The sequence below is a fragment of the Zosterops lateralis genome (assembly GCF_965231275.1).
Source record: "Zosterops lateralis genome assembly, chromosome: W".
NCBI lineage: Eukaryota > Metazoa > Chordata > Aves > Passeriformes > Zosteropidae > Zosterops > Zosterops lateralis.
This window is the reverse complement of record NC_139801.1, coordinates 13,665,664-13,693,089: the sequence shown is the minus strand read 5'-3', so window position 1 is coordinate 13,693,089 and position 27,426 is coordinate 13,665,664. Positions and strand designations below refer to the sequence as shown.

The following is a 27,426-nucleotide window of genomic DNA, read 5'->3' as shown; positions in this document are numbered from 1 at the left end:
TAGCTGAGATTTCAAGATCTGTGTGTTACATGTGTTCAAAACTTGATACTGTTTTACTTGTATGTTGATATTGCTCCCTTTTATATGATAAAGGTGGGGTGGATTGCTTTGTTTTTGTTTCTAAACTCCTGCTACAGCATTTTATAAGATTTTCTTTCTAGTCTCTTGCAGCTAAAATCTTCTGTGTCTCCTAAGTCTCCTAAATTTCTGACCAAGATTTTCTTTTGCTGCTCAACTCTGTTCTTTTGATGTTCAGTTAGTCCTGATTCTGCATGGTCTAAATAAGGCCTCCTTTTCTTCACTGGATTTTTCACCTTGGTGTTTGAATTCTCGTTAATCTGGGCCTTTCTCCTGCTGAAATAAGCTGTTTTGACCTTACCTGCTTCTTGAAGCAGCTGAAATACTTCTGTAGCTGTGTGGTGAAATATAGAGCAGGGCATGGATTTATGTGAAAACTAAGTCACCAGAGAAAAATGTTACTTTTTAAGTATGTTATTTCTTGTCAGCATGATTTGCTCGTAAAGGCCAAAGCTAGGAGCTGGAAGGTGGTGTGATGCTTCCAAATCTCTGGGTGGTTTGTAGGATGGTATCCAGAGCTTGCAGAAGGCCAAATGGCAGTGCATTTTTGCCTGTTATTGGCATAAGCGGAGAGTGAGATTTTTGATTTTAGTACTTGTTTTTTCCTATCTTTGAAAGTCTTTTGGTATGTATTTAGAGTCTAAAATTATTTGTTCATATAAATTATCCAAGCAAATGCCAGTAACATACTGGCAAGGTAAAGGCTGCTCAGATTGCTATTAATAAATTCTGGGCATAAAAGTGACTAAGTCGGAAGGTAATATTGAAGATTAGAAGAAACTACTCTCACTGTTCAAATTGGTTCATAAACAACTGAAATAACTAATATTCAGTTCTGACTTTTTAGTTACTGACCTGTAGAGGATATATAGTTTTGTGGAATATGTTTGTGTTTGGTCCTTTAAGCTTGTGGGGTTTTGGCTGGGGTTTTTTTGGTCATTAGTGTTTCTCATGGCAAATAGAGCCAGTGTTTTTTGTTTTTTGTTTTTTTTTTGTATGCATCATTAGTGGTAGTATTTTGAATTTAGGAAGGATTATTTAATCACTTTAACGTGAATTCATTGTGCATCTGCTTGGTGTTGGGTACTTGACTCTGTTTTGCCCTAAGAATGTTCCTACTATATATATGGAAAGGAGAATGTACAGGCTTCTTTGGGGCTGGAGTTTCTGTCCCTGAAATACATGTTTCATTGTATACATTGGCTTGAGTCTTTATGGAGAAAAACATTTTACAGAAATAGACTTTCTTGTCATTGATTTAAATGTTTTTGATTCAAGAATCTTTTTGAGGATAAGGTAGAAAATGCAGTACATTAACTAATCAGACTTTTATTTAGAGCTGGATATGGAAATCTTGCATTTGCTGCTCTTGTTCTCATTATGAGAAGTTCTTCCATTTTACTCTGTTTATTTCAAAGGTACAATTCTCCTTGGCTTTATCTTTAAAGATCCTGTGAAGAGCTGTAAGATGAAAAATAGTTTTCTTGGACAGCCAACCATTGGTGACCAGCTGCTTCTTGTACCTTCAGCATCCCTACTTCTGCCTGGGGAAATGGTACATGTGTTATTTTGCAGGCAGTTGACCACACTGCAGCAAGATCAAACAGAGAGCTGGAAGCTGAGCAAACATTTTCACAACGGGAAAATAGCAGAATCTCCAAATATCACGGAAGAGTCTTACTGTTATTTTATAAAGAGTACTCTTGAATTCACTGGAGTTCAAATCAAGAAATGTAGAGTGGGAATAGTGTTTCCTTTGTAAATTATTTGTTCCCCCATGTGCTTTTGTAACAACTAACGCAAATGGTCTTTACTGGAAAACACTTTTTGAACTCCAGCCTAGCTATTCCCAAGAACATTGATGGACTCATCGATGGATGTTTTTGCCAGACAAAAGGGAGCAGTCTCACCTACATTTATGGGTCCATAGAAATCAGGCAAAACAATTTTGGTAACTGTTCACTTAAAATTGTTTAAGAGAAGCTTTTTTAGGATAAGACAAATCATCTTGTTGGGATTTGGTGCTATTTCACTCTGAAAAAATACCATTAACTAAGTCACTTTTACTCCAAAACAGTGACCCTATGCTTGCACTTAATTTTGCTTTGAGCTGAGCACAGGTGTGGGAGGTTGCTGTGGCTCTGTGGATGAGATGCTATATTTTAAGTTGTGGTTGTGTGTGAGTGTTGATGGTGTTTTATTGAGAATTACCTGGTTCTTTTGAGCTTCCAGGGCAGCTTAATCATAAAGCTGAACCAGTCTTGGTGAAAGCCTGTTCTTTCTTTGCCCCACTGCAGAGTTTTCTCTCTTCTATCCCTTGCATTAATCTCAAGCTTGAAGAACTGGTTAAGGGAGCTAAACTTGACCAAAATGCTTTTGTTGTATCATCTTAAGATAATTCTCCATTCTGAAAAGAAACCCACCCAGCTTAGGCTTGTCAACAGAAGTATTGATCATCACATGTCCTTTCCACTCGATTCTTACATTTTTACAGTTCTGAACATGTCTGTCCTAAGACCATTTACAGAGCCCTCAGTGTGTACTAAAGGTTGGCAATGGGATAGAGCTGCTTAAAAAAGCACAGGAAAATCCTGTCCTCTCATGTTCTCGCACAGCTTGGCACAGTCAGCAGGTGGTTTCTGCTGAGCCCAGTGCACAGGGAGGAGAACCTGCTTCACCTGGAGGATGTGTTGCTCAGAGGTTGTCCCAGCAAAAGTCAGGCTGTCTGAAATGATCCTCTCCATGTCTGCATAGCTGGGATTCCTGGTGGAGCATGGGAATGTGTCTAGTGCCAGATGATAGTGAGCCTGGGTGAATGACTGCTTGCTTGCTGCAGGAGTGCAGGAGTGGCTTGGAGAGTACAGTGTAATAGCAAGACTCAGAATTATGGGAATATCCAGGACTTCTATGCTTTTGTTGTTTTAGCTGAGGCATCTTTAAATCCTGTACCTATTCCCTGTGAGCTGGTCTTTTCTAAAATAGCTTCCCAACTGTGCAGCAAGCCACTTTTAAGGGAAGGGTATGAGGATCACACCTGTTGAGCCTGCTTACCAGAGGGTCTAGAGTCATTGGTTGGACTGATCCATCCACATCACTTGCTGCTCCTTTGATCCCGAGGCTTTGTCAGCAATAACTTTTTTAAAGACCTCCAAAATTTTAAGCTGTTGCACTGAGACACTAAACAGTGATTTGGTTCTTACATAGGGTGTTTGCAGCCACTCCTTTCTTTCCTTCCAGACTTAATTTATGAAAGAAAGGAGAAAAAGGGAATGAGTATATACCAGAAGAGTCAGTGACATTATGCTGCTTTTATCTTGGTTTTATTTTTGCTGTTACTTTGGCAGCTGCATTTTGATTTCCAAACTTGGCAGTTTCTCCTAAAAAAATATTCACATGCTGAATCCAAATGCTTCTATTAACAGCATCATCTCTACAGCAATTTTCATGGTAATGCAAAGTTTTTCCAGTGCTTGGCAGTGTGTGTTTCTTGAGTCTCTCACTGTAGGTGTAACCATGTTTCACATCAAGTTATGCATACCTGGATTAGGTGTGTGCAGCATATAAATGGTGCGGTGCATCTGTTAATCAGGAATATAAATAATTTTTGTTGGGAAGAGAGATAAATGCCAACTTGCAGTTGATTGCAGTTTGCTGCTAGAATAACTAATAAGCTTTTCTGTTTTATTTAACAGGCTGGATGGAAGGAAAACCATGCAACATTCATGAACGAACTGAAAAACCTTCAGGCTTCAGGACTAACAACCCTTGGTCAGGCACTCAGGTCATCGTTTGACTTGTTAAATCTCAATAGATTAGTGTCTGGAATAGACAATTATGGACAGGTAACAAATCTATTTATAGTCTTCTGTCTTTTATATTTCTATGTTTTTTTAAATTATAGTTGGTGAGGAATTTTGGTGGTTCAAGTTCATTTTTGCATTTAACTTTTTTTAATGTTAGATAGCTCTGTGTAAGAGCTTGAACTGGGAAGTCTTTTTTTCTTATTATAGTTACTGAAAAAACCCTGGAAAATGCTGGCATTTTTGTTCCTTACTGAAGTACAAAGAAGCAGAGTATAAATACCCTAACTGTAGACACACAGGAGTAGCCCATCTTTTGTGGCTCCATACCTATTAAAAAAATTACAGGATTATTTTGAAAGATTGCTTATCTTACTGTTTATTTTATAATGACAAAAGCACAGGCCTCTAAGCCTGTGTGTTAAGGCTGCTCTTAGCATTCTTGTGCTTCTGTCCGTAGGGAAGGAATCCGTTCTTTTTGGAGCCATCTATTTTGATTACCATCACAGATGGAAACAAACTGACAAATACAGCTGGAGTCCAGGAGGAGGTAAACTTGAATTAAGTTCTTTCAGGTTATGATTGTGCAAGTTGGTGCTATGCTGAGATGAATATTAATTGTTTTTTTCCTGCTAATTGTACTTCATCGTCGACCTGGTTTTATGGAGAATAGAAACCAGCTATCCTGTCACTGCCCAGCCCCCAAATTCATAGTCTGTAAGGGTCTTGAGATGAGAACTTCAGATAAATTAGTGGGTTGGAGAGAAATGGAGTCTTTTACAGATAAATGAAGGAATTTGGATAAGATGTTTTTAGCTGTTTGTTAAATACTGGAAAATGTTCTTAAATCTTTTTTTACCAGCTTCATCTTCCATTGAATTCTCCTTTGCCTGGAAGTGAACTAACCAAAGAACCGTTCCGTTGGGATCAAAGGCTGTTTGCTCTGGTACTGCGTTTGCCAGGAGCTGCATCTGCTGAACCAGAGCAACTTGGGAGTGTGCCTACTGATGAATCTGCTATCACACAGATGTGTGAGGTTACAGGAGGTAACTGGATGCTTTTTTGCTTTGCTTCACATTTGGCATTTGCCTTGAAATATTTATTTTCCTTTAATTCACCTTCACTTCTTCCTGTTTTCTCTGTCTGAATTACTCTGTGTCCATGTGAATCCATGTAGTGCTTTCTTGGATTCCAGTAGCACAGGAGAACTTTAAAATAAAGCAATATTCCTATTTCAGATCTAGATGTGAGAGCATTTTCTAAATGCAGCAGGAGGTTTTGGAAAATTTCTTTGGTTATTCTAGAGGTTGGCTTTTCTCATCATGAGGGGGGTTTATTTTTTTTATTATTTTATTTGAGTGTTGAATTGAGCAGGACTGCTATTAGTGAGATGTTAATTCTGATGCAGGGGTGATAAGCTACATTTAATCTTAAATTCTGGAGCCTATTGCTTGATATGTTGATTAGAATTTTTTTTTAATTGGAGCTCAGAGAAATTGTTGTGTGGGAGGAGGTGGTTTGGGTAGACAGAAGCAGATAGATTACATAGTCTTGGTGAAATCAGGCCTCTATAAACTTGGCCTTGGTCCAGCCTGATAAAGCCTTAATGGCCTCTTTTTAGTAACAATAAAATCTCAGCAGGTTGTGGGATTTTGGTGCTTTTTCTTAGTTGTATTGCATTTGCAAAGTACTTTGCCTTTTACATAAACTTGTACAGAGTTTGTTGCTGTTCTTTTGGATAAAATTGCAAGCCTTGGCAGTGTGACTTAGATAATAAAACATCTTCCTTAAGTAAGATTACTCAAAATGTGCTTTTCTGTTTCCCCATGTAATTTCTCTCTTGCATAGGTCGTTCATACTGCGTTCGGACACAAAGAATGTTGAATCAATGTTTAGAATCTTTAGTTCAAAAAGTCCAAAGTGGAGTTGTTATTAACTTTGAGAAGTCAGGACCAGACCCAGCTCCTATTGGAGAAGGTACAGTGATTGTTGGGTTTTTTTCCCTGCTCCTAATGTTTAAGACTGTTACCCCTGCCCTTAGAGGGGCAACACGTTGCGACGTGGGAGCGGACCTTCACAGAGGACGGCAGGCAGCAGCTTGGTGAAACATGGAAGGCTCTTTATTATCTGACTCCAATTAGCTTATATACATTTTGTACAGAGGGCCAAGATTGGCCCAAAGAGGTTACAACCTCCTGACTCCATTGGTCAATATGACCATCAGTCAAGTTCTCTCTCAGAGAACAAGAATGCAAAACATACTGATAAATTCTAAGAATACAATATTGTTTACATGAAGCAGCGTGAGAAGCTGCTGCAAAGACTCAAACACTTGAAACCAAGAAATGCAGGGACGACATAAGACAAAATGTTTTGTTTGTATGTAGATGTCCTTAAGTGTCTTCCATGTCCTTCCTGCCAGCTTTTCCTTGTAGTGTACAGGATGCATCTTTTACAAGTGTTAGTTTGATCCTTGCTAAGTTAAATGATGCCATATGTCTGTACATGATTGTATGGATCATCTACTGCTGGCTGGCTCTGTGTTACTCCTTTTACCTCTTTTTGGATGGCTGAGGAAAGTGAATGTTTGCAGGAAGCATTTAAGTTTGTATTATGGTGTTGTAAAGACTGTACTTAAAATAATTAAATCTAACAGTAGTGTATTTAAACACCTAAACACCTCTAAAGCAATCTCAATGCTTAATTTTCTGTACATTTTCATTTTGCTAATTAATCACAGAACAGTAAGTTTCAGGTGAATGTTCTCAGCGACAAGTGAAAAACTGCAAAGAACAAGGAATTACTTTGCTTTTTGTGAGTCAAGGGCAAGATAGGAAAGTGCACTCCAAATATGAAGCAGTTCTTCAGATTTGCTGAAGTTCATGGCTTAAAGGAAGAGGAAAGGGCTGACCAGTTCCAGTTTAGGAAGTTAAGATCCTGGAATATCAGAAAACATAATAGCTTTTAGCATCACCTGAACATTCTAGCAAGGCCAGCTTTATTCCTGCTTTCATTCTGGAATCAGCTTTTTCTATGTTTGTTTTCTCCTTTTGCTTATTTAAAAAAGGCTTTCCTATAACACTGTGCTGGACAGCACAGCAGCAAAATCCCGTGTCTCTGGTGGCCCAAATGTTCTCTCTTATGTGGTAAAATGACTGGTAAAATTTGGGTGTTGTTGTTTTTGTGTGTTGTGGGTGTTTTTTTTTTTTTTTTTTGTTTACTTCATTTTGTCACATTTGAATGGTGATGGACTGTGGCTATGAATGTATAAAAATGCCAAGACTTTTCATCTCTATGGGAATTGAGAAAGTCCTAAACTAGAGAGAAATGCAATAGGATTTACCCAAGCTGTAAAAATCACTGTTTTTATAATGCAGAGAAACCAAACTGATGTGTCACTGAAACATGGTTTCCACAGTATTACTGCCCAATTCTGCAAAGAAAGGAAAACTAGTAATGTAAAATCTTTTTAAAACAAGGAAGATTGGTTAAGTGGGTGATCTCTGCTGTGCTGTTTGCTTTGAAGAGCAGTCTTTGAAAACTACTGGTTACATCTGTAGTGCTACAAAATTCTTTGTCCTCAGCATGCAGGGGTGTCTGTGCTGGTGCACTGCAGTGGACTGGCAGGGAATGCTGGCCTTTGTAGCAGGCTGTGAGGTTAAGTGATCTGTGAATTGTTATAATTAAAAATGTGGCAAAAGCTGCCTCCTGCAAGATGGATCCAACTTCTCCAAGAAACTTTGCTCCTCTTTGAGTTTCCACTAGTAGCAGCATCAGTCAGTGAGTGTTTCAACCCATGTAAAAATGAAAATGCCAATTCTCAGCCTTTGCTGGTGCTGCCTGTGGGAGCTGTGTCAGACACTGAGCTTAAGCAAATACATTTTCCATAATATGTGAGTATGCCTTGCTGCACTCACTGTGTAATGGCTGTGCCACAGGAGCAGAAGGGAGATCAGGGCAAATATTGTAATTGTTTCTCAGATGATTCTGTGATACACTTGGATGCATAGGTTATTTCAGCCTCTGACGTAAAGATCTGTATGTCTTTGGAACAGTAGTAATGAAATGCCTTATTGGCTGCCAATACAGAAATTTTGCTAGCAGACAAATGCATGCGTGTAGCTTTTCATTTTCTTTTTGTTTGTTATTTTGCTTTGTTTAAATTTTAGATGGACTTGTTGATTCATCCAGGCCCATCAATTCATTTGCTTCTCAACCGTGGCATAGTTGTCATAAACTCATTTATGTACGGCCTAACCCTAAAACGGGTGTTCCTGTGGGGCATTGGCCAATCCCAGAATCTTTTTGGCCTGATCAGAATTCACCAACACTGGTAAGTAAAATAAGAACTGAAAAAAGGATTCTACACTAATAGTTGAACAGACTGAATATAGATAATGGATAGAGTAGTTTTTACTTTCTCTATTTATAATATGATGTGACTTTGCTTTAAAAGGTTAAAACTGTTTTTAACAGAGTGGTATAATCTAATATAGATACTGTAACCTGACATTTCTTGTATCTAGAAAATTCACTTCCATGTATATGGTTAGTTAGTTTGCTGAATGGTTTTTAAAGGTTATAAAATTGAACTGTAAATTACTTCATGTACTGTGAATCATAGTAAGCCTATTAAATTTTAATCAAAGCTTTATAAAATTAATTTACATGGAAAAAGGAGTATTTGTTTTTGAAAGAAGATCAACCATGGGTTTTTTTCCCTTGGTATTACTTCATGTGTGGACTCTTCTTTCACTAGCAGGAAGAATTAAAACTGAAACAGAGGAGCTACTCCCTGCAGAAAATGAGGAGAAAACAGTATTAATTTCTCCTTTTCTTACTGAAATGATCATACATTTGGCATGCCTCGCTAGCCTTTCTAAACATCTCTCTTTTGTTAGGCATGTTCTGTTCCTGCACTTTGCAAGTGCACAAGGTACTGTCTGTCCATTCCCCTTGCTCCCACCTCCTGATTAAAGACGAAAAAAAAAAAAGAGAAAGATTTGTAGAGAATTCTTTGAGAGATTCTTTGTGAATTGAGTGCTGTCTCATATCTGTTTTTCTGTGAATTTCAAGCTGGGAAGAAAAGTTGAACTTTCCTTTAAACCTGTCAGTGTTGCTGTAGCTTGATTGACATGAAGGCTTTTAAATATAAAGATAGTGGTATATTAACCATGTTTTTCTCTTAGTGGGAAGAATGTATAAGTGTGTGAGCATTTTTTTTTTCAGTTAGAGAAACAGTTAATCTATATTCTGTTATGGGAGCTTGTATTCTCTTCAAAGGAATATTGTGGAAACTGAGTGTTTTAAGACTTATAGGATGGTGAAAAACCTGCTTATGGATGTTTTTAAGAGAATTGGTTTGTTTACCATAAATATGTGAAAACTGATACCCTTTTGCCTCCCTTTCAGCCTCCACGCACAGCTCACCCTGTGGTGAGGTTCTCTTGTGTGGATTGTGAGCCCATGGTCATAGACAAGCTTCCTTTTGACAAGTATGAGCTTGAGCCTTCACCCCTCACCCAGTACATCCTGGAACGAAAGTCTCCCCATACCTGCTGGCAGGTACTTGCCCTTTATTTGATTCTAGAAATGTAGTGGGTAATCTGAGGTACTTCAGTCTTTGCAAGCCTGGAGAATTGGGGTCTGGTTTAAACTCTGCAGCAGATAATAGAAACATGTCAAGGTTTCACTTACCTCCTTTCTAAGAGAATTATCAGGAGTCAGAATTGAGTGTTACTTCCACAGGCTTTATAATCTCATTTAATTCTCTTTCTAGGTCTATCTCATTTTGCTAAGAAATATGCCCCCCAGGTTCTATTTCTGGCTAAATTGAAATTCTCTGCAGGCTTCCATTTGCTTACAGGGAAAACCCAACACTAGTTTCCATCATGTTACCTAACAAACAGCTGCAAATCATTTTCACTTGATGGTTGAAGCTGCTAATGGGAATTGAATGGAAGCTGTTGATCCTGTTGGCTAGATTGGCCTTGAAGAGGTCTAAATTCTGTTGCTGAAATCCTTTGTCACGTGCCTTTTGTAATTTTTTTATAAGTTTCTGTGTCCTCTGTAAAATCAAGCTCTCTTCTTGGTGGTGTTCTTTTAAATATTAGCCTAATGTGTACACCAGGAGTATGCTTAGTATGATACTTCAGCTGTAAAGGCAAATTTGGAGGTGTCTGTTTTTGTACCCCTAATAAATACTACAACTTAGTTGAAAATATGACATGCATATTCAGAAGAAAAATTAAAGTTACTTTTTAAAAAACTAATTTCAAAATTGTCCTTTAAACATTCATAGGTACATTATTTGCCTGAGTTACTAAAATTACTCTGCTGTTTTTAAAAAACTGCTTTTCTCTCAGCTACACATCAGACCCTTACAAATCAGAGAAATAGGCTCATTGTCATAGAAACCATGTAACAAACCCAGTTCCTTATGCCCTGAAAAAACAAAGGAAAACCACTTGCTATTTGCTGCAAGGTTTATTTTTTCCTAGGAAAACTATTTTTGACTTACATGTGGGTTATTTTTCTTGCTTCAGTCAAGAACATCTACCATTTTTATCCTGTTCAAATATTGTTTACATGTATTGCTTTTCAGGGTTAAGACCCTCATATATGTGCACTTAAAAAAATAAAGTCAATTTTAAGAATGTTGGCACTGGGCATAATCAAGATATTTCTTGGATAGTTGTTTGTTTTGTTTAATTTCTGTGCTTAAAAACGTTTTGCATTTCTTTTTATCAGTGTTGTAAATATTAGTTGTGCTATTTTTGAGTCAGAAGACTGATTTCAAATAGCTTCTTTATATTAACATTCCTCCAACAGATGTCCCCTATCCTATTTTAAATAATTTCAAAAACTCTTCAGGGTATCACTTCACAGTAGTTTCACTAAAGCAGTAAAGATTACTCTGTGAAGAGCATTTCCACACTTACTGGGTGTACACTAAATGTTGCATGTCTCAGTTTTGTGACTGGGGAATATAAGTCCATACTCACCATGATGTGTTCAGATTTGTCTGTGCTTGATAATTTACTGTCTTAATGTGGTTGGATTCAGATTTGAATTTTTAAATGCCCCATGCTTAATATTCTTCATTCTAATACAGTGATCTCTCTTATTCTTTGTCAGGTATTTGTGAGTAGCAGTGGAAAATACAGCGAACTTGGCCACCCGTTTGGGTATTTAAAAGCAAGCACTACTTTAACCTGTGTAAACCTCTTTGTGATGCCTTACAACTACCCTGCTTTACTTCCACTGTTAGGTAGGTAACACATCTGCATTGGACTGCCAGTGCAGCTGCTCCAGAGTAAAAGCAAAACAGTAATGGTTGGTGTTCTGCCTTAGTTTAAGACATTATAAAATAATGGAGATCAGAGAGTAGAGAATGTTGCAAACTCTTTTAACATACTTTGGGAGGAGAGGATTTTCATACCCCCTCTCCCTTTTTTTCTCTCCAGCAGAGGAGGAGAGCTACCTGCTTCCAGTGCATGTTTGATGCTGTTCACCTCCTAGACACGTAGCCTCTTCCTTAACCTGGAGTAAGCTTCAACCTCCATTCTTTTCCCTCATTTAGGGTGTGGTGTATCCAGGTTTTGCAGTTGCTCTTGTAGCAGCTTATTTTTTACTGGAAGATGAGATGCAGTGTTTGTCACGGGTGTTGGGAAGAGGGAATTCCCTAATGCAGTTTAGAGCAGTAAGAAGGAATTGAGCAGTGAAGCAGTCTGCATTTCTTTCCTGCCCAAAGGACCAGGTTTTGGTTTTGTTGTTTTACTTCCACAATGAAATTATTTTCTAAGGAAAGATAAGATGAAAAGGTGCTGTGTAACTGCCACAGTAATTGTGGTTGGTAGGGATCTGGCATAAAGGTAATGGCAGAGAGGAGTTTCCAGGGTGCCACTAACCCTTTCAGTTGCAGATGCTGTAAGGCTTTTTTGTTCTAGTTTTTGTGGGTGTGTTTAGTGATACAGAAGAACAGTGACCAAGAGAATTGAGTCTTACTGTCTTACATAGGATTTTTCTATTAATTTCTAGGGGAAAAAAAAAAGATCAGAACACAATTCAGGAATGCTTTTTCATAATCCTGGTCATAACCAAAAAAGAAGAAACTTGTGCTTGCTGATGATGTGTCTTTTATAGTTATCTATGTAGCCTGATAATTGTCCCAAAGTGTGCAAGGAGGATGAGAGTTATGGTGACTTTGTGGTTCCTGAAATATTGCAGCAGATCCACTAGCTGAAAAGCCATCACTGATCCTAAATTAACTTCCCTGTTCATTTTGATATTGACATTTACAGTTCTGCTATGTCTTCCCTGGCAGCTCTTGTCTTCCCCCTGCTTTTTTTTTTACAGGGGTGTAAAGGTCTTCCTTCTCATTAAAGAAAGGCACTTTTCAGTGTGTGTAGTGCTGTTCTGCAGTTTACTCACCTGGTAATCCATTTCTTACATTTCTGAAGGATCTTCAAAGGACAGTGCAGAGCTTCCACATTGCCTGAGTTGTAAAGCGGATGTTTTCTTGAGGGCATGAATCCCATGCATTCCATATTGTTCATACAAACACACACAGTGTTACCTTCAGATCTCCTTCCAGGACTTTGTTTATCCTTGGTCTCTAAGGCATGGTAGAATTAAGTTCTGTGAAATATACCTTCAACACAAAAGTAGATCTGGGCCCTTTTTTATTCAGCAGTATAGAAAATGAGTGAGATGATAAGCAGCATACCTGGTAAATTATTTGTAGATGCTTTTAGCAATACTGACTCTGTATTTGGCGCTGTAGGTAGGTAGGAACACTCCCCCTGTGTCTCCCTTCATACACGCTAGTAGTGGATACTGATGGTTCAGCAGAGGACTGATTTGAGTGTGTAAAACCAGTTTTTCATTACTCTCTTTTGCTAGGGAAACTAAGATAAAAAATGGGAGGACTGGACAGAGACAGCACAGGTCCAATCAGTGTGATTAAAACTCTGCAACTCCTTTATTTTAACTGAAATGGCGTTATTTATACATTTTTATATAGTTTACACTTTGGATAGCTCAGTTATTGGCACACAGCAAGGGAAAGAATGCAAACATATATTATTTTACTTACAGTTAAGGTGGCTTAACACATGCTTATTAACTACTTCACTCAGTGACTTTTAAACTTTAATACTTTTCCTAAACACTTTAATAGCTATTTCTAACTGCACTACAAGCTTAAAGGAATTTTAACTGCGTCATGGCTTCAAGGCCCTAATAAGGCCTCAGGTCAGGCCTCAGCCAGGCTTCAGGTCAGGGTAGTTCAAAGTTCTGATATAAATCATGACTTCCTGCCTTGAGAAGATTAGTAACAACTCTCACCCAGAACTCCCAAGACCAGGAGAAGTCTGCTCCATTCAGCTACTACCTCCCATATTGGTGCATCAGTATGGTTCTAGTGGCTCCTGCCCTACTGGTAGAATATTGTGTTGGAGGACTGGTTGGGACAGTACTGTGGATAATCTGCCTCTGTTCCTTCTGGTGACTCTTTCAAAGACAAAACTACTTTACAGCTGTATATTTGTACTGTATTATCAAATGTGTTCAACCTTATAAACAGATAGTAAGATACTTCAGGATTTTTTTGCTTGCATTTTTGTTTTCCTCCTGCATTCCTGAGCAGGCAAAGTTTTAATTCTCTTTTTGAAAAATAGTGTAAGACGGTCCTAAAAACAGGTAAAATAGTTAGGCATGAGGCCAGCTTGCATGTGATACTCAAGCAAACTGAAACAAGTTGTAATGGTCCGTGGCTGAAAGAGGTAAATTGTACCACATCCTATAGCTTTGGTGATTTTATGTCTTGGTTTCTGCAAGAGTGGATTTAGGAATGCTGTAGCTTCTCCTGGCTTTTAACTTTCAGAGCCTGCATTCAGAAGCTTTGTAAGGGAAAGGAGCCAATTAATAGGACTTGATGAAACAGTGGAGCTGCACAGTCTGTGTGTTAATGGACTCATGCACTGTGTTTGGTTGTCTTACAAAAATGGTCTCTGGTCCATTTCCAGTGGTGATGGATGTTGGGATGAGCAGCTCCAGTTTGTGTTCAGAAAGCTAGAGAAGCCCTGACTAGTTTGGTGGTGGTTTGCTCTCAGAACTGAGGAGGCAGGGTGCAGTTCTTTCTGTTCAGGGAGAGGCTGCTGAAGGCAGATGCTGACATGCTTCAATGCTGGATGCTTGGCCCACAGATGATAGAAATTTCCTCTTGAAAGATTGTTGCAAAGCTGTTGTACTTCAGGTGCTGTTCTGTTGAAAAACATTTGTACAGCCAATTTCATGAAGCAGAAGTTGAAGGAGGGGTTTTAGGGAGAGCTAAGTAAAGATGAGGTATACTTCTGAATGCTTCTGCCTTGCCTAAGATGTTTTCTTAGCTCCTTTTAGCTGCATGGGTGGGAGAGCAAGCACTGCTGGGCAGTAGGCATGACTGTTCATTGGGAGTGTCAGCAGAAGCAGCAGTGAAACAGCCATGCAGGAAATGTATTGAGAAGGTGGTTCAATACCCTTTTTCTGTGGATCTAAATATGCAATAGAATGAGCACTTAGAAAATGTCTGCCTGTGAAGGGACTGCAGCATGAGCAGTTTCCTTTGATGCTTTTACAAGGTCTGTGAGAGAACCTGCAAGTAATCATTTTATATTTTGGAAACTAAGGGCTATGTTCTCACCAGTGTGAACACAGCATGCAGTGGCTCTGGGAGGGACAGCCAAATACATTTTGATACGTTTTGTATCAATGGGGAAACAGTGACACAGTACCTTTCTTAGGTAATGATGGATGCTGTTTTCCATTGCAGTGCCTTAATTTTGGCTAGATGGTTTGCAGGGAAGGATACTGTTTTCTGTGAATGTAAAATCATTAATCTACTACCTAGAATAGAGGAGTGTCTCTATTAGTGCATAATTAGGGGAATTACAGGAGTCAACAGGGAATGGTGGTGTACTTGCTCAGGTGGAATTTAATGTGAGTGGTGATTAAAAAAAAATACTTTGGGTTACATGGTGCATGAACTGTTGTAATTTAGGCTCCAGCTGAACTACTTAAATTACCTGCTGACTCTCCTCTCATGCTCTTTTTTTTAACTGTTCACTGATCTTAAAAGGTGCATCCAGCCCCCTTCTATAGTACTGAGTGTTAAAAGTGTGTATTGTTGTCCTGTTTGTCACAATTTGGTTGTTTTGTGCATTAATTTGAAGTGGATAAAGACTTTGAAATACAGTTTTCAGTTAACTGGTCTGTGTGGATTTATCTGATTCCTTGAGTTGCAGCTTGTAGCCTGTTCTTAATGGTTTTTAATACCATGTTCCAAATTATACAGTGCTTTTAACTCCCTCTGAGTTCAAAAGTAAAAAGAATTCTGCATTAAGTGGACTATACAGAAATGAGTATCTGAAAATAATTAGGTAAAAGTAAAACTAAATTATGTAAGGATTTCTTTCAATACTTTTTGATTTTTATCTGCAAAAGTTTGGGGTTTAATCTGTGAAAGACAGGTAACTGGATTATTGTTAGTTTGCTTATTTGTATAAATCATCATGTGCGGCCCAGGGCACAGGGGAGAAAGTGCGTGTCTCTCAAACTCTTGAGATAGAGGCAGGTAAGATGATGATGGTGAAATTTTCTTTGAAACTTGTGGCTGTGTTTACCACCCTTTTGAGAGGGTGGCAATTCCTGCAATGAGTTTGTGCTATGGGGAGACTGATTTTTAAAAAGCTGAAGCTCTCCATAGGTTTGAGAATTTTTTCCTAGGATAGCAGAGATCAGGGAGGTGCTTTTGCATTTCATGTCTGGGAGTAGAACTGTGCTGTGGATCAGGACCCCAGCTGGCTGAGCTGAGGAGTGGCTGTGCCGTGTCACAGTGCCATGCTCTTACTGGTACAACCTCACAGTGCAGCGAGACACTAATCAAGTGCTGATAAGGGGTTTAAGGTTCAAGCTGTACTCAACCAGCTCATAGACTAAAATATTAGGACATACTATAATACTGAACATCTTGATTTTTAAGTTTTTTTTGTTTTTATGTTGAATTTTGGGAGAGGTGTAGTTTAACTTGTGTTTTGCTGCAAAAAGGTACTAGGTCTATGAGATAAGAATGGATGTTATCTTATATTTGCCATATGTCATGATATAATCTCAGGTTCTTTTGGATACTAGTGCTAAGTTTGAAGTATATTGAGATTTTTTAAATGGAATTTTGATTTGCCCTCTCCAACTCCAGCCCACTTTCTTCAGGCCAGGGAAGAAGTAGCATCTGTAGTATGGTTTTTATATGTAATCCAGAATTCATTTAGATTGGAAAATACTTGCAATTGAGTGTGGTTTGTCTATGAGAACTTGGGAAGTAGTATCATAACATCTGTTCAATTTGTGCATAATACTATGCAAGTCAAATTTTCTTCTCCAAATATATCTTCCTGAAAACTCAATGTGGATAAAACAATTTCCTTGCTGTATCTGTCTTTTGCACACCCTCTTCTGTGCATCTCTGTCTCCTGCAGCTCTCCCCAGCTAATTTTTGGACATCCCTTTCTCCAGACCTGCATATCCTTCCATTAGCTTCACTTTGCCAGCATGCTACAATCCTACTAAGAAGAACCTTTATTTCAGTGGGTAATTCATGATTGCGAATAGTAAATTGCAGGATGCTGTGTTTGGTGTAGAGACCACAGTCACAGTTCATAGTGTACAATAGGCCCATGCTTCACCTCAGCCATTCCTAAATGGCCAGGTGCACACCCGGAGTGAGTAAAGTGCTTCTAAAACAGTACCCAAAGGAAAGAAATCTCTGGTTGCCCCTCTCTTGAAGGACAGCAGTTTTTGTAGCTAATTTCTGTCTCTTGTCTATACCTGTGGGAGACTTTGCTGCCCTGGCATGAGGCAGGTGTTGTGGCTGGAGGTAGCCCCTTGTCTGCTGGATGCAGCTGCTGCTGTTGGCAGCAAGTCCAGCAAAGCTGATCAGAAGGATTCCCTGATTGGACTTTTTTTTTTATTCTTTCCCTTTGATGCCAAAGAATATTTTTACTGGAGACCAGAATTCATCATACAGGTTAAACAGAAGAAAGCTGGTTTGAAAATGGACATTGAACCAAATTAATGTTGTTTGATTAAATCAGATACAGGGACTCCCTGATGTGCAAGAAAGAGGCAAGGGAGGTGAAACTCTTAACAGGTGGATCTGTTGCACCTTCCATGCTGCTGGTAGTTGTGTGCAGTGTTTAAGTCTGGTGTACCTTGTGAGTTTGCTTGTAATGGGGACTTGCTCTGGATTGCCTACTGCAGCTAGGACTGGGGATACCCAATCCTTCACACCTCTGGTTAAGAGCAGTTTTGGGGGGAAGCCCCATTGGGAGATGGGTGAGGGGAGAAAATGGGAGGGGAAAGCTGGCACAAACGATTTTGGACAAAGCTAAAGGTCTGGGACTGTATAAATGACACCTTCTTTTGTTTTCCTTGTTGCAGATGACTTGTTTAAGGTTCACAAACTTAAGCCAAATCTGAAGTGGCGACAGGCTTTTGACAACTACTTAAAAACAATGCCTCCTTACTACTTTCTGGTATGTTCCTCTTCACATCTCATCCTGTGGGGTATAATGGCTGGTGTGACCAGAGTCCTTTGCATCATACCTCTTCCTAGTAATTTTTTTTTACATAATTATGGTGGCATTTTAGGTAGTTAACATTCTGCCTTTCAGAGGTATGTAGATTAGAGCAAATGTTTTTAAGAATGAAAAAAAAATTGTAGTAGTTTTGTAGTAGTAGTAGCTATGTTAAGATATTAAGTGTTTAATAATTGTGTTTTCTGATCATTAAATATTAAATGAATTTTGATCAAAAGTACTTCAGAACATTCAGAGAAGCTGAATTTGGTATTATTTTTGTAACTGGATAAGGAAAATGCAGATTAGGTTATTTGTTAATGTGGGTGCAGTGCTAGGACTTGGGAAGGTGATGCTGACTGGGCCAAATAAAGGGTGGAGGGAGGCACTGTGTCACCTTTTACGTGTAGCTTGGACAATGCACCTCAATATGGACTTGCATCATCCCGGCTATTCTGGACCTGAGCCTTTGAGTGGAAATTGCCAGTGGCACCACGCTGTGTGGTGTCTTGGTGATGTGGCATAATGTCCATTGTGAGCTAGTTAGACACCAAACTCATGTCACATGTTATTTGAATAGACTTGAATTTTAGTGGCCAAAAGTGGAAAAGCTAGAGCACTAATCTATGTGCCTTAGCTTCCTATAATTGAGCTTTTAAATTTCTTTTTTAAATACTTATTCTCTTACTATTGTGTATTTTGTTTTCCTTATAGCCATTAAAGAAAGCCCTAAGGATGATGGGAGCTCCAAATCTGATATCAGATAATTTAGATTGTGGACTTAGTTACAGTGTTATCTCTTACCTTAAAAAACTCAGCCAACAGGTAGTATTGATGAAACCTTTGCAATTAGAAGTGTGTTGATTATTTAGTTTGTGGTAATCTCATTATAAAGCAGTTAATCCCTGTGGGAATTCATATGGGTGTGCAGCATATATTATAACTGAAGATTGGTGAGCATTTCCACTGCAAATATGGATGGATCCAGTATGGTTCTGTAGCCAGTGATTGTGCTTTCTGTAAGTGGTGGAGAGGAATGCAAATGAAATCTCTTCAGCTGTACTTTAAATATCTACTAGACTTTAAACTCCAAAGATAATCACTAATTGGATTTGTGGCTGCTCTTGCCATTGTTCTTCACAGCTGAAGTCAGAAGCTTGCTTCAGTCTCATGTTTATTTCCACGTGTCCCTTGGCAATGTGTATTTTCCAAAAAAAAAAAAAAAAAGTGTGTTCTTGTCCATGGGGAGTAAAATCACAGTTCAAGCTTTATATCTGAGCTTCCTGTTTCCTTCAGGTCAAAGTCTTTTTATGTGTTAAGTGTGACCTGGTGGGAAATAGTCCCACATATCTTTTTTCTCTTTGCCAAGACTGCCATTCCAGGTGTAAGGGCCTGGAAGTTCTTCTTCCTTAGCATGAGGGACTCTTAAAACAGCAGTTCAATATCTACAAGGCAGTGGGGAAGCAGTGCAGGCTTTAAAATTACAAAGAAAAAAATCCTCCACCTTAAAGAATGCACAAAATACAACCCAGAGCCTCTAAATGACTGAGCATCTACTAGACATAAAACTTTATGTGGTATTTTGGTAATCTAATGATATGCAAATTCATATGATTTATCTGCACTGTGGAGTTGGAATGACTTGAGATGGCTGCTGTGGCTCTCATAGACATTCTCAGCCTATGGAATATTTTGAATGTATGGAATGCATTATAAGCTCCGATATAGGCACAGGCGATTCCAGAATTCTGCTGTGTTCCTGCTGTCCTTAAATTCAGTTTCCCACAGATAATGAAGCAAACTCTGCAGAGGAGGAGATCTGGGGGAAGTGGCTTGCAATCAGAGTGGGTTTTGGGGTTTTGGTTGGTTGGGTGCTTTTTTTTTTTTTTTTTTTTTTTTTTTTTTTTTTTTTTTTCTCCTTTGGAGGTATTACTAGTGGGTAAAAAATCCTTAACTCTGAATACAGTTAGAGCTTAATACAGTAAAATTCTCTGTAGCTGTAATAAGAAATCTGTGCTAATTGGAGAAGTGATATGTTTTTAGAAATGAACTCGTAAAACTGATTTCTTTTGCAACTTTTCTTCCTTATATTGTTACAAACATATAGGGCAAACCTTAGTTCATAGGTTGCTTCAAAATTAAAACTGAAATGATATTATACCTGAATAATACTGTTGTTTTAGATGCAACTTTATTGTAACCTAAGGCATCCTACCTTCCATTTTGGTTTTTCTTTCCCTTTAAAGATGGTTCTTCAGGGACACAAGAGAGTCACAGACTTGCAGCAAAATCAGGGATATTCACAGATCTCCTACTGGCATATAAATTTAGATACACTGGCTAAATATTTTTCCATGTGCTAGCACATTAGTATTTCTTTATGCTTGATCTAATCTATGTAATCCAATATATCCCTGGGTAGGTAGTAGGGAACTAAATTTGTAGTTTTATTCTGCTAATGTACTGTTTGTTTTGTACTGGGAATGTGCAATGCCTGCTGATTCTTTAACTCATGGTGTGATTCCATTTTAGACAAAAATAGAATCGGAACGGATAATAGGTTCAGTGGGTAAGAAAGTGCCACAAGAAATTGGAATAAAAGTGAAAAATCACTCCAGTGGCCTCTCCTTGGTACACAGTAGGGATTTTAAACAACTGCTGCAAGGGATCACTGGGGAATCTCCTCTGAGACTGTCAGAAATGAATGTTAAAGAATTTGCTGGATTCCACGTTGGACTTTTAAACAAGGTAAACAGCACTGTGATCTTGCATGACTAAGCAGTTAATCTCATCTGTTTTAAATGGGTAACTTTTATGGACTTAGTGTAGAAGGAAGTACCTTTGCTGAACTGTGATGAGTACAGCATAGACATAAGGAGGGAGAAGAATAAATGCAATGTTTTTGCACTTGATTTTGGGACACTGTTTAAAAACCCCACGGTAGTAAATGAAAATTACTGTTTTAAGTGCTAATCTCTGCAGAAGACAGCTATTGTTGTTCATCCACGAATTAATGTGCTTACTCTTAATGGAACTGAAAGCACTAATGCTGAACAAGCTTGTGTTGAAAAGATAGCCACTGAGCTGCTTGTCGCCAGCTATAAAGCTCTAAAGTTACTTAAGAATATATTTTTTAAGTTATTGGTATTACAGTTCATAGTGGAATTTCTCCATGTATGAAAACTGATGGATTAACTGAAAGTTACTTATTTTGTTACAAAACTAGGCTTTGAAGCCACAGGCATTCAGAAATGCATATGATATTCCTCGTTGCAGTCTTCTAGACCAGCTAACTAGAATGAGAACCAATCTTCTGAAAACACACAGGCTTATCTTGGGGCAGGATGAAGGTAAGGAGTCACAGTTCTTCATCAATATTTTTAAGAGAATACAGCTATTTTTGTTATTTCCTTAAGGTAGTGGGTTTTGTCTCTGGTATGGGAGCAGAAGTGGCCATTGCATCTCTTGCTGAGTCAGACAATGTCCTTTTCTTGGCTCTGAAGGGGAAGGAAGGAAATCTGCCTTCTGTCATGCAAGATGTCATGCTTGCTTTGAAATTTAAAATAAGTTTCATGCAAGAGCTTTCACGTTCACCAGGGTTTAGTAGAAGTGTTATAAAGTGATGGGGGCTTAAGGCAGAGAGGAGCTCTCTGTTTTTTGTGAGGTGCTGGTGGTCTAAAGATGCAGTTGTTGGCATAGACATTAAACTTGCTTATTCTTTATTCTTCTGCCAATTAAGCTCAGCTCTTGCCAGGCTTATTTCCACAATCGTAGTCTTCAGCTCATTCTCTGTAGTCAAAAGAAATAATCAGTTCTAGTTCTTAAATGCTAACGCTTGAAATTGAGGTGAGAAGTTTGTATTGCCTTAATTTTAAGACTTAAATTAAAATATCTTTTCTGTTGCAGACTGCCTTCATAGTGTTCCTGTTGCTCAGATGGGAAATTACCAGGAATACCTGAAAATGATGCCTTCACCTCTTCGGGAAATTGACCCAGATCAACCAAAAAGACTCCATACATTTGGCAATCCATTTAAACAGGACAAGAAGGTAGGAAGTGCCTTGCTGCCTGCTGTGCCTTTATATTTAACACAACTTGAAATAGCTTGTGAGTAGAATTTCTCCCCCACAACTACAATATCCTGCTAACCTGTGCAGCCTATGGAAACGAGGGATGTCTCCCATGTGATCCAAGAGGAATGTGTATGGAATCGTGCTGGTTTACAGAGTGGCACTGGGCTCTCTCTGGTTACATTGAATATCTGTTCTGAGAGCTGTCAAGTGTTCTGAAAGCCACTTGAGTCTGAACACAGAGGGACTTGACTCATCAGTGGATTGGTGAAACAGTTGCTGTTTTGTACTGCTATTTAAATTATTCCTTCCTTTTCAGGGCATGATGATAGATGAAGCCGATGAATTTGTGGCTGGGCCCCAGAACAAGATCAAGCGTCCCGGGGAGCCCAACACACCGGCGTCGCTGAAGAGGCGGCGCAGCATGTCCCCCCTGCTGCAGCGGCCGCAGTCACCACCTGTCGTCACCAACCACGTGGGTGGCAAGGGGCCACCTGCTGCTCCTGGCTCCCCCTCCTACCTGAGCCTCAAGGGTGTCCCAGCAAATCAAGGTATACTGACCTGTGGTACAGCAGCTCGGGTGGTGGAGGTGTCTGGGGAGGAAGGGAAAAGGTTCTACCAGCACATCTGTGCTTCACTGTTATGTAGGAGTGGGTTTCTTTTGTTGGCCTAGATAAACAGACTGCTGCTACAGCTGATGAAATATGTAATGAAAAAAACTGTATGGAGATAGAAAGTATCTCAGATCAGCTTTTAGTTTTTCTTTGTGTATTCTCTGGCAAAGAAGGCAAATTAAAATACGGTTGTTTCATTTCCCACAAACAGGAATTTTCATGCCCACCTATTGCAGCAAATGGAGTCAGAAGAAAACTCCATTAGCTGGGTTTGGGGAAGAGAAGGAAGATGTGAGTTTACTTAGGAGTCATGACATTGCACTAGGAATACAGAACATGGTGACTTCACAATAGTGATAGGAGATGTAACAGTCCAAAGGGGAAATATTCTCTTGGTCACATCCACAGTTGAATAAAAGTATTAGTGTTGTCCAGTGCTGTCAGATTGCTACACAGCACTTCAGATAAAAAGGATACAGAACTACTTCTGTTTGGTTCTTTTGATGCTGCACTTATGCACCAGTAAGATATGTATTTTTCACTTGTAGATATCAGTAACAATGTTGTCCAAGATGGCAATAGAGAGAAGAAAGCAGAAAATTGTCAGTCAATGGAGAAGCAAATTGATGGCTTACCTGTGCAAATGGCTCCTGTGGTTCCAGCTGCTGTGGGAGAGGATGAGATGTTACCCAACGACTTAGACTCCTTACCTGTTGAATTCAATTGTTTAAGTGAAGATGGATTGGATCATAAACCTTGTACCAATGCACTTGTTCGAGGGCCTGTGAATTACAGTGTAAGTGGAGATGACCAAAAGCGGGCCATGGAGTCTACTTCTGAATCTGTGCCAAATTCCTTTAAAATAACACCTACCATGTTGGAGGGGAACAATGCTGACATCAAAATTAAAGTGATGAAAGAGGTTCGCAAGCCTGGAAGAAGTAAGTTATTTGGGTTTCTTTATTTTAGTAGTATATATTATATGTGATGTGAGAGAGAAGACTTTTCCTGGAAGGAAGGAGCTATTTTCAGTATAAACACAACTTCAGATTTTGAGTAATTTCTGGTTGCTCATAAATGAGCAATGGAGGGGCAAAAAAGGAGCAAATGCTGGGCAGGTGAGTTGAAGTTTAGACTTGTGCTTGGGAGGCTGAGTACCAAGTCACCCTGTTTGCCCTTGAAAACAGGTTAACTGGTGTAAGAGGTGCCTTGTGAAAGCAGCACCTTTCTGAGGTTTTGGTTTTGTTACCAGTGATCTAATGAGACTGAATGCTCTGCCTTAGGCTGTGCTGCTCCTGTGTACACAAAGTGTATTTGTTGCTCTGTGTCCATCAAAACTCCCTTTGCAGGGCAAAGGCACATCTCTGTAAGGGTGCATCTTGGAATATGCTTGAAAGGGAGTAGTAACAGTTTCTAGCAGTGATTTTTTTTTCTTTTAATTTTGTGAGACTAATTAGTGATGAAAGACTAAGTTGCAAACTTGTAAGAACCAAAGACTAAAAGTGACATTCTGCAAAGTGGGCTCATCCAATTTTATTCCAAATTCATGCCTAGTAAATGGTCATGTAGAGTAAAACATTGTGTTCAGTGTGAGTCACCTGTCTTGCTGCAGAATTCAAGCAGCCATCAAAGAAAGAAGCTAAATTGTAGTGGCTTGAATATGTACATGTGTTCAGAGGTCTGACCATTTGTTCCCTCTGCCTACTGCATCACTCAGAGCAGACTCTTGGTCACACCACCATGAATGTATTCATACTGGGGTCAGTTATGGGAAATAGTGAAACAATGCTGGTTTTAAATTTGTTTCCAATTTAATATGTCCAGTTTTTTGTTTTGTGGTTTTTTTTTTTTTTTTTTTTTTTTTTTTGCAGTGGACATATTTACCTTGTACCAATGGGACAGTCATGTTGTGTTCACACTAAGGGTTGATAATTTGTCTTTCTAGAGATCTAATGGCAACCTCTACTTTCAGAAACAGTGGCTCCAGGCCAGATCAGGGTTTGGTGGCCCTGTGCATGTTAACTGTGATCATGGAAATGGGAGGCTTCTCTCTACCCAGCCTGCATTTTTTGAGGATAAATGTTCCTAGCTGCTGCTCTTTAATGAGAACCTTAATCTTTGGTGCCACATTTGAATTCCCAGATCATCAGTATTACTTTAAATTATTCTATCACCTGTGTTCTGCTCTTGAAGCTAATGCAGGTGTTTTTCTTGCCTTATGTGTTTTATCGTACAGAGATACATGAAACTGGGCTTCACTTTTCGTTTTTGGCTCTTGAACTTTTCTGAAACTGCATCTGCAGCATTCATTTTTAATACATGGTTGAATTTTTATCTCTTTTTTAGATTATGAAAAAATATTTTCTCTTCTTGAGGAGGTGCAAGGACCTATGGAAATTCAGAAGTATTTCATTGAATTTGCTATCAAGGAAGCGGCAAGGTTTGTATAGATAGAAATTACTTGGAGTCATAAATTAAATATTAACTTAGATCATGGTAGTAAATAATAAACTTTATCAGTGCTAGTATTTTGATTTTCTGTTTTGATATATTTAAATTATAATTGTTTTAGTGGTCAAATTACTGTTACATTTTTATGTAGTAAATGGTCCTTACTTAAAGTTTAAATATGAATTAGAGAGATAACAGGTTGTTATTGAAGACCAACTCAAAATATGAGTGGGTTGGGATGGGGCAGATGTATTAAATTAAATTTTCTAGCCATTCTAATGCCAGAAATAAAAAAAGCTCTTCCCTACTGGAAACAGAGCCTCTGGTAATACGATTTGTCATGGCTGAATATTCTTGAGTTGTTCAACTGTATTTTTGGAAGAAGAAATTTATATTGCTCTCCCTCTCTTCTGTAGGTTTAAAAAGCGGGTCTTAATACAACACTTAGAGACAATACTAGAGGAACTAGATTTCACCAACCCACCCAACAGAGTTAATCATGTCAACAGTAGATAATAATGTACTGGCCAGACAAATGCGGACCAGGGATGAGTATGCTGTGCCACAGAAGAGTGGAAGAGGATGTAGCTGCTGCCCTCACCATCTCAGCAGTCAAGTGATTTTACTGTCACAGTCTGAGAAGAAGCAGTGGAGCTTTAACTTTAAGAGCCTGATTCGGAAGAAGCTGGGCTATAACCTTAAGGATTTGCTATGAAAGGTGTGGCTTTTTCCTGTGGAGGGTGCTCTTTGCTCAACAGGCAGAAGAAAATAACCATTGCTGCCCCTCCTGCAGGTGATGAGAATTTACTCATTTGAACGCTGTCATTAGACATTTACGTGCTATAGGCAGCAGGTTGCACTAAAATGGGGCACTGTCAAATGCACACGCAGTCTGCATCGTGGAGAGAGCCTGTGTGTTCCCAAAAAAACCCTCCCAGAAACACCTGCACTGGTAAAATTGCATGTTGCCACCACAGAGACAAGGGTCTTGTTCCCGAGAACTGCTAGCCATGCCTTTAAACTTGAGATTCAGTGTAGATTGAGAGTAAAGAAACTGCTATTGTGTTAATGAAAGCTAAAGACAGCCCTGTGACTGTTACCACCTGATGGTCACTAAACAATCTACCTCAGACTCTCTTCTGTTTTGTCTGCAGACATTATGAAAGTGCATCTGAGGCTTCCCAGGTCCCCGACTTCAGTTCTCTTTCATCCTGTGAGGAGGACGGAGATTCTTCAGGTGGCCTTGGCACACGCTGTGCTTTGGAAGCACTAAAAGGAAACACTTTTAAAAACATGTATTTTAATGTTCATACAAAAGAGATTATTTTGAACAGTATTGTTACCAGATCACTAATTTGATATTTTAACTGTATAATTTTTTTTGAACATATGTATATAGAAAATAAACCATTTTATTAATTCTTAAGAAGTGCTAATCTGAGGAGTCTGTAGCGGGCAGCACTGAGTTCCTCCAGTTGTCTGTTACCAGCAGACTGAGGATACTTTTGTAAAACCAGCTGAACCTGGTCTTTCACATCCTCAAACACAGCTTGTGGTGTTAGCTGCAGAATGTGTTTGTACCCTGGAGGACTTGCCGAGGTGTCACTCAGCTTGGCCTTTGGGGTGCACATTTTTACTCAGTTTTGAGGGCCATAAGTTCCAGTTTACCAAACCCTTGGTTACCTGAGCTAGTATCCTCTCCTCTGTTCCTCATAACTATTTTGTCCAAAGGCAATTCCATATATGACAGAACATACAAAGAAGACTGAAGCCACCTGCATGTAATTTTTTTTTCTCTCTAAAGCAGTACCAATAATGTGCCAGTATTAAGTGGCTCCTGGGATGAGTGTGTGTTTTCAGTTGTTCGCTCATAACCTCTTCTGATCCTCTAACAGCTTTGTTTAAAAGACAGGTTAAAGTTGTGCTCATGCTGACTTGTGCTCTTGACCTCGTATGGGAAATATCTCAGGGATTCCAGTGGACTGGCCAGGCAGGGAAACAGATTCTCGTGGTGAGCCTGTACTTCTCTGTTCCTGATGGTATTTTTAGTACAAACCAGCCTGTGAGATATCTTTTCCATCTGCTCTGAAGCAGTGGCCTTGGTTTCCTTGGAAGATGCAGTTTGACCATTGGAATGACACCAGTGAAATCCAAGAAGGAAATGAAATACAGCAACAGCAAATCTCTGTCACAGTGTATATGAATGAAGTGACATAGGGGAAGGCATTACTATAAATGTTCCCTGATTCTTAGAAGTAACTTTTATTCATCTGTGCAGATGAGTAAAATTGAATATTTTAAGAACCCCACAAATACCTTGAAATGATACAAAGGGGAATTTACTCTTTCAACTTTCACATGGCAGCTGTTTGTCACTGTGATGGACCTCCCATGCCAAATGTTGGACTCTTATAATGGATTTTATTTACAGAGGGTCAGATATACTGTGCATACCTCATTGTAAAATGGCCTGGTTAAATGCATCAAGTTGCATGTAATGTGCTATTCTTGAAATAGTAGGTGATAAGAGGAGACAGCTTTCTTCCATATAGTTAATGGCTGTTTAATTTTCATCACTGATGCCAGAGATACTTGATCATAGTGTATCTGAGCAGGGGCCATATTTCTGGCTAGTGACCTTGTTAGTGTGTTAATCTGCTCTTTGGTGGGATGCAGTTGGCTGCCAAATCAGCTGCAGGGAGCTGGTAACTTCCATTCACTCATTTGGAATCTTGCACCTCAGAAGCTACAAAATATTCAAGTGCAAGCAGTGAGAATTTTCCCTTACCTCAGTATTATT

At 39.0% G+C, this 27,426-nt stretch overlaps 1 protein-coding gene across 8 annotated transcripts in view; it reads left to right on the top strand.

Moving 5' to 3' along the window:
• LOC310922119 (integrator complex subunit 6-like) overlaps nt 1-26,052 on the top strand; it is a 40,694-nt gene extending 14,642 nt beyond the window's left edge. For 3 of the 8 annotated variants that reach the window (XM_083882494.1, XM_083882496.1, XM_083882497.1), the window contains 16 exons: nt 3,771-3,920; nt 4,339-4,428; nt 4,741-4,924; nt 5,727-5,855; nt 8,048-8,211; nt 9,291-9,443; nt 11,016-11,148; nt 17,355-17,449; nt 18,206-18,316; nt 20,024-20,239; nt 20,718-20,841; nt 21,398-21,540; nt 21,881-22,112; nt 22,724-23,116; nt 24,522-24,615; nt 25,043-26,051. In XM_083882494.1, coding sequence (XP_083738620.1) covers nt 3,771-3,920; nt 4,339-4,428; nt 4,741-4,924; nt 5,727-5,855; nt 8,048-8,211; nt 9,291-9,443; nt 11,016-11,148; nt 17,355-17,449; nt 18,206-18,316; nt 20,024-20,239; nt 20,718-20,841; nt 21,398-21,540; nt 21,881-22,112; nt 22,724-23,116; nt 24,522-24,615; nt 25,043-25,142 — 2,511 coding nt within the window. In that variant the 3' untranslated portion in view covers nt 25,143-26,051. Of the gene's footprint in view, nt 1-3,770; nt 3,921-4,338; nt 4,429-4,740; nt 4,925-5,726; nt 5,856-8,047; nt 8,212-9,290; nt 9,444-11,015; nt 11,149-11,344; nt 11,426-17,354; nt 17,450-18,205; nt 18,317-20,023; nt 20,240-20,717; nt 20,842-21,397; nt 21,541-21,880; nt 22,113-22,723; nt 23,117-24,521; nt 24,616-25,042 lie in introns of those variants that run through there. The other 5 variants (XR_014592296.1, XR_014592297.1, XM_083882495.1 and 2 more) reach the window with 5 other exon arrangements.
• Nucleotides 26,053-27,426: the final 1,374 nt, after the last annotated feature.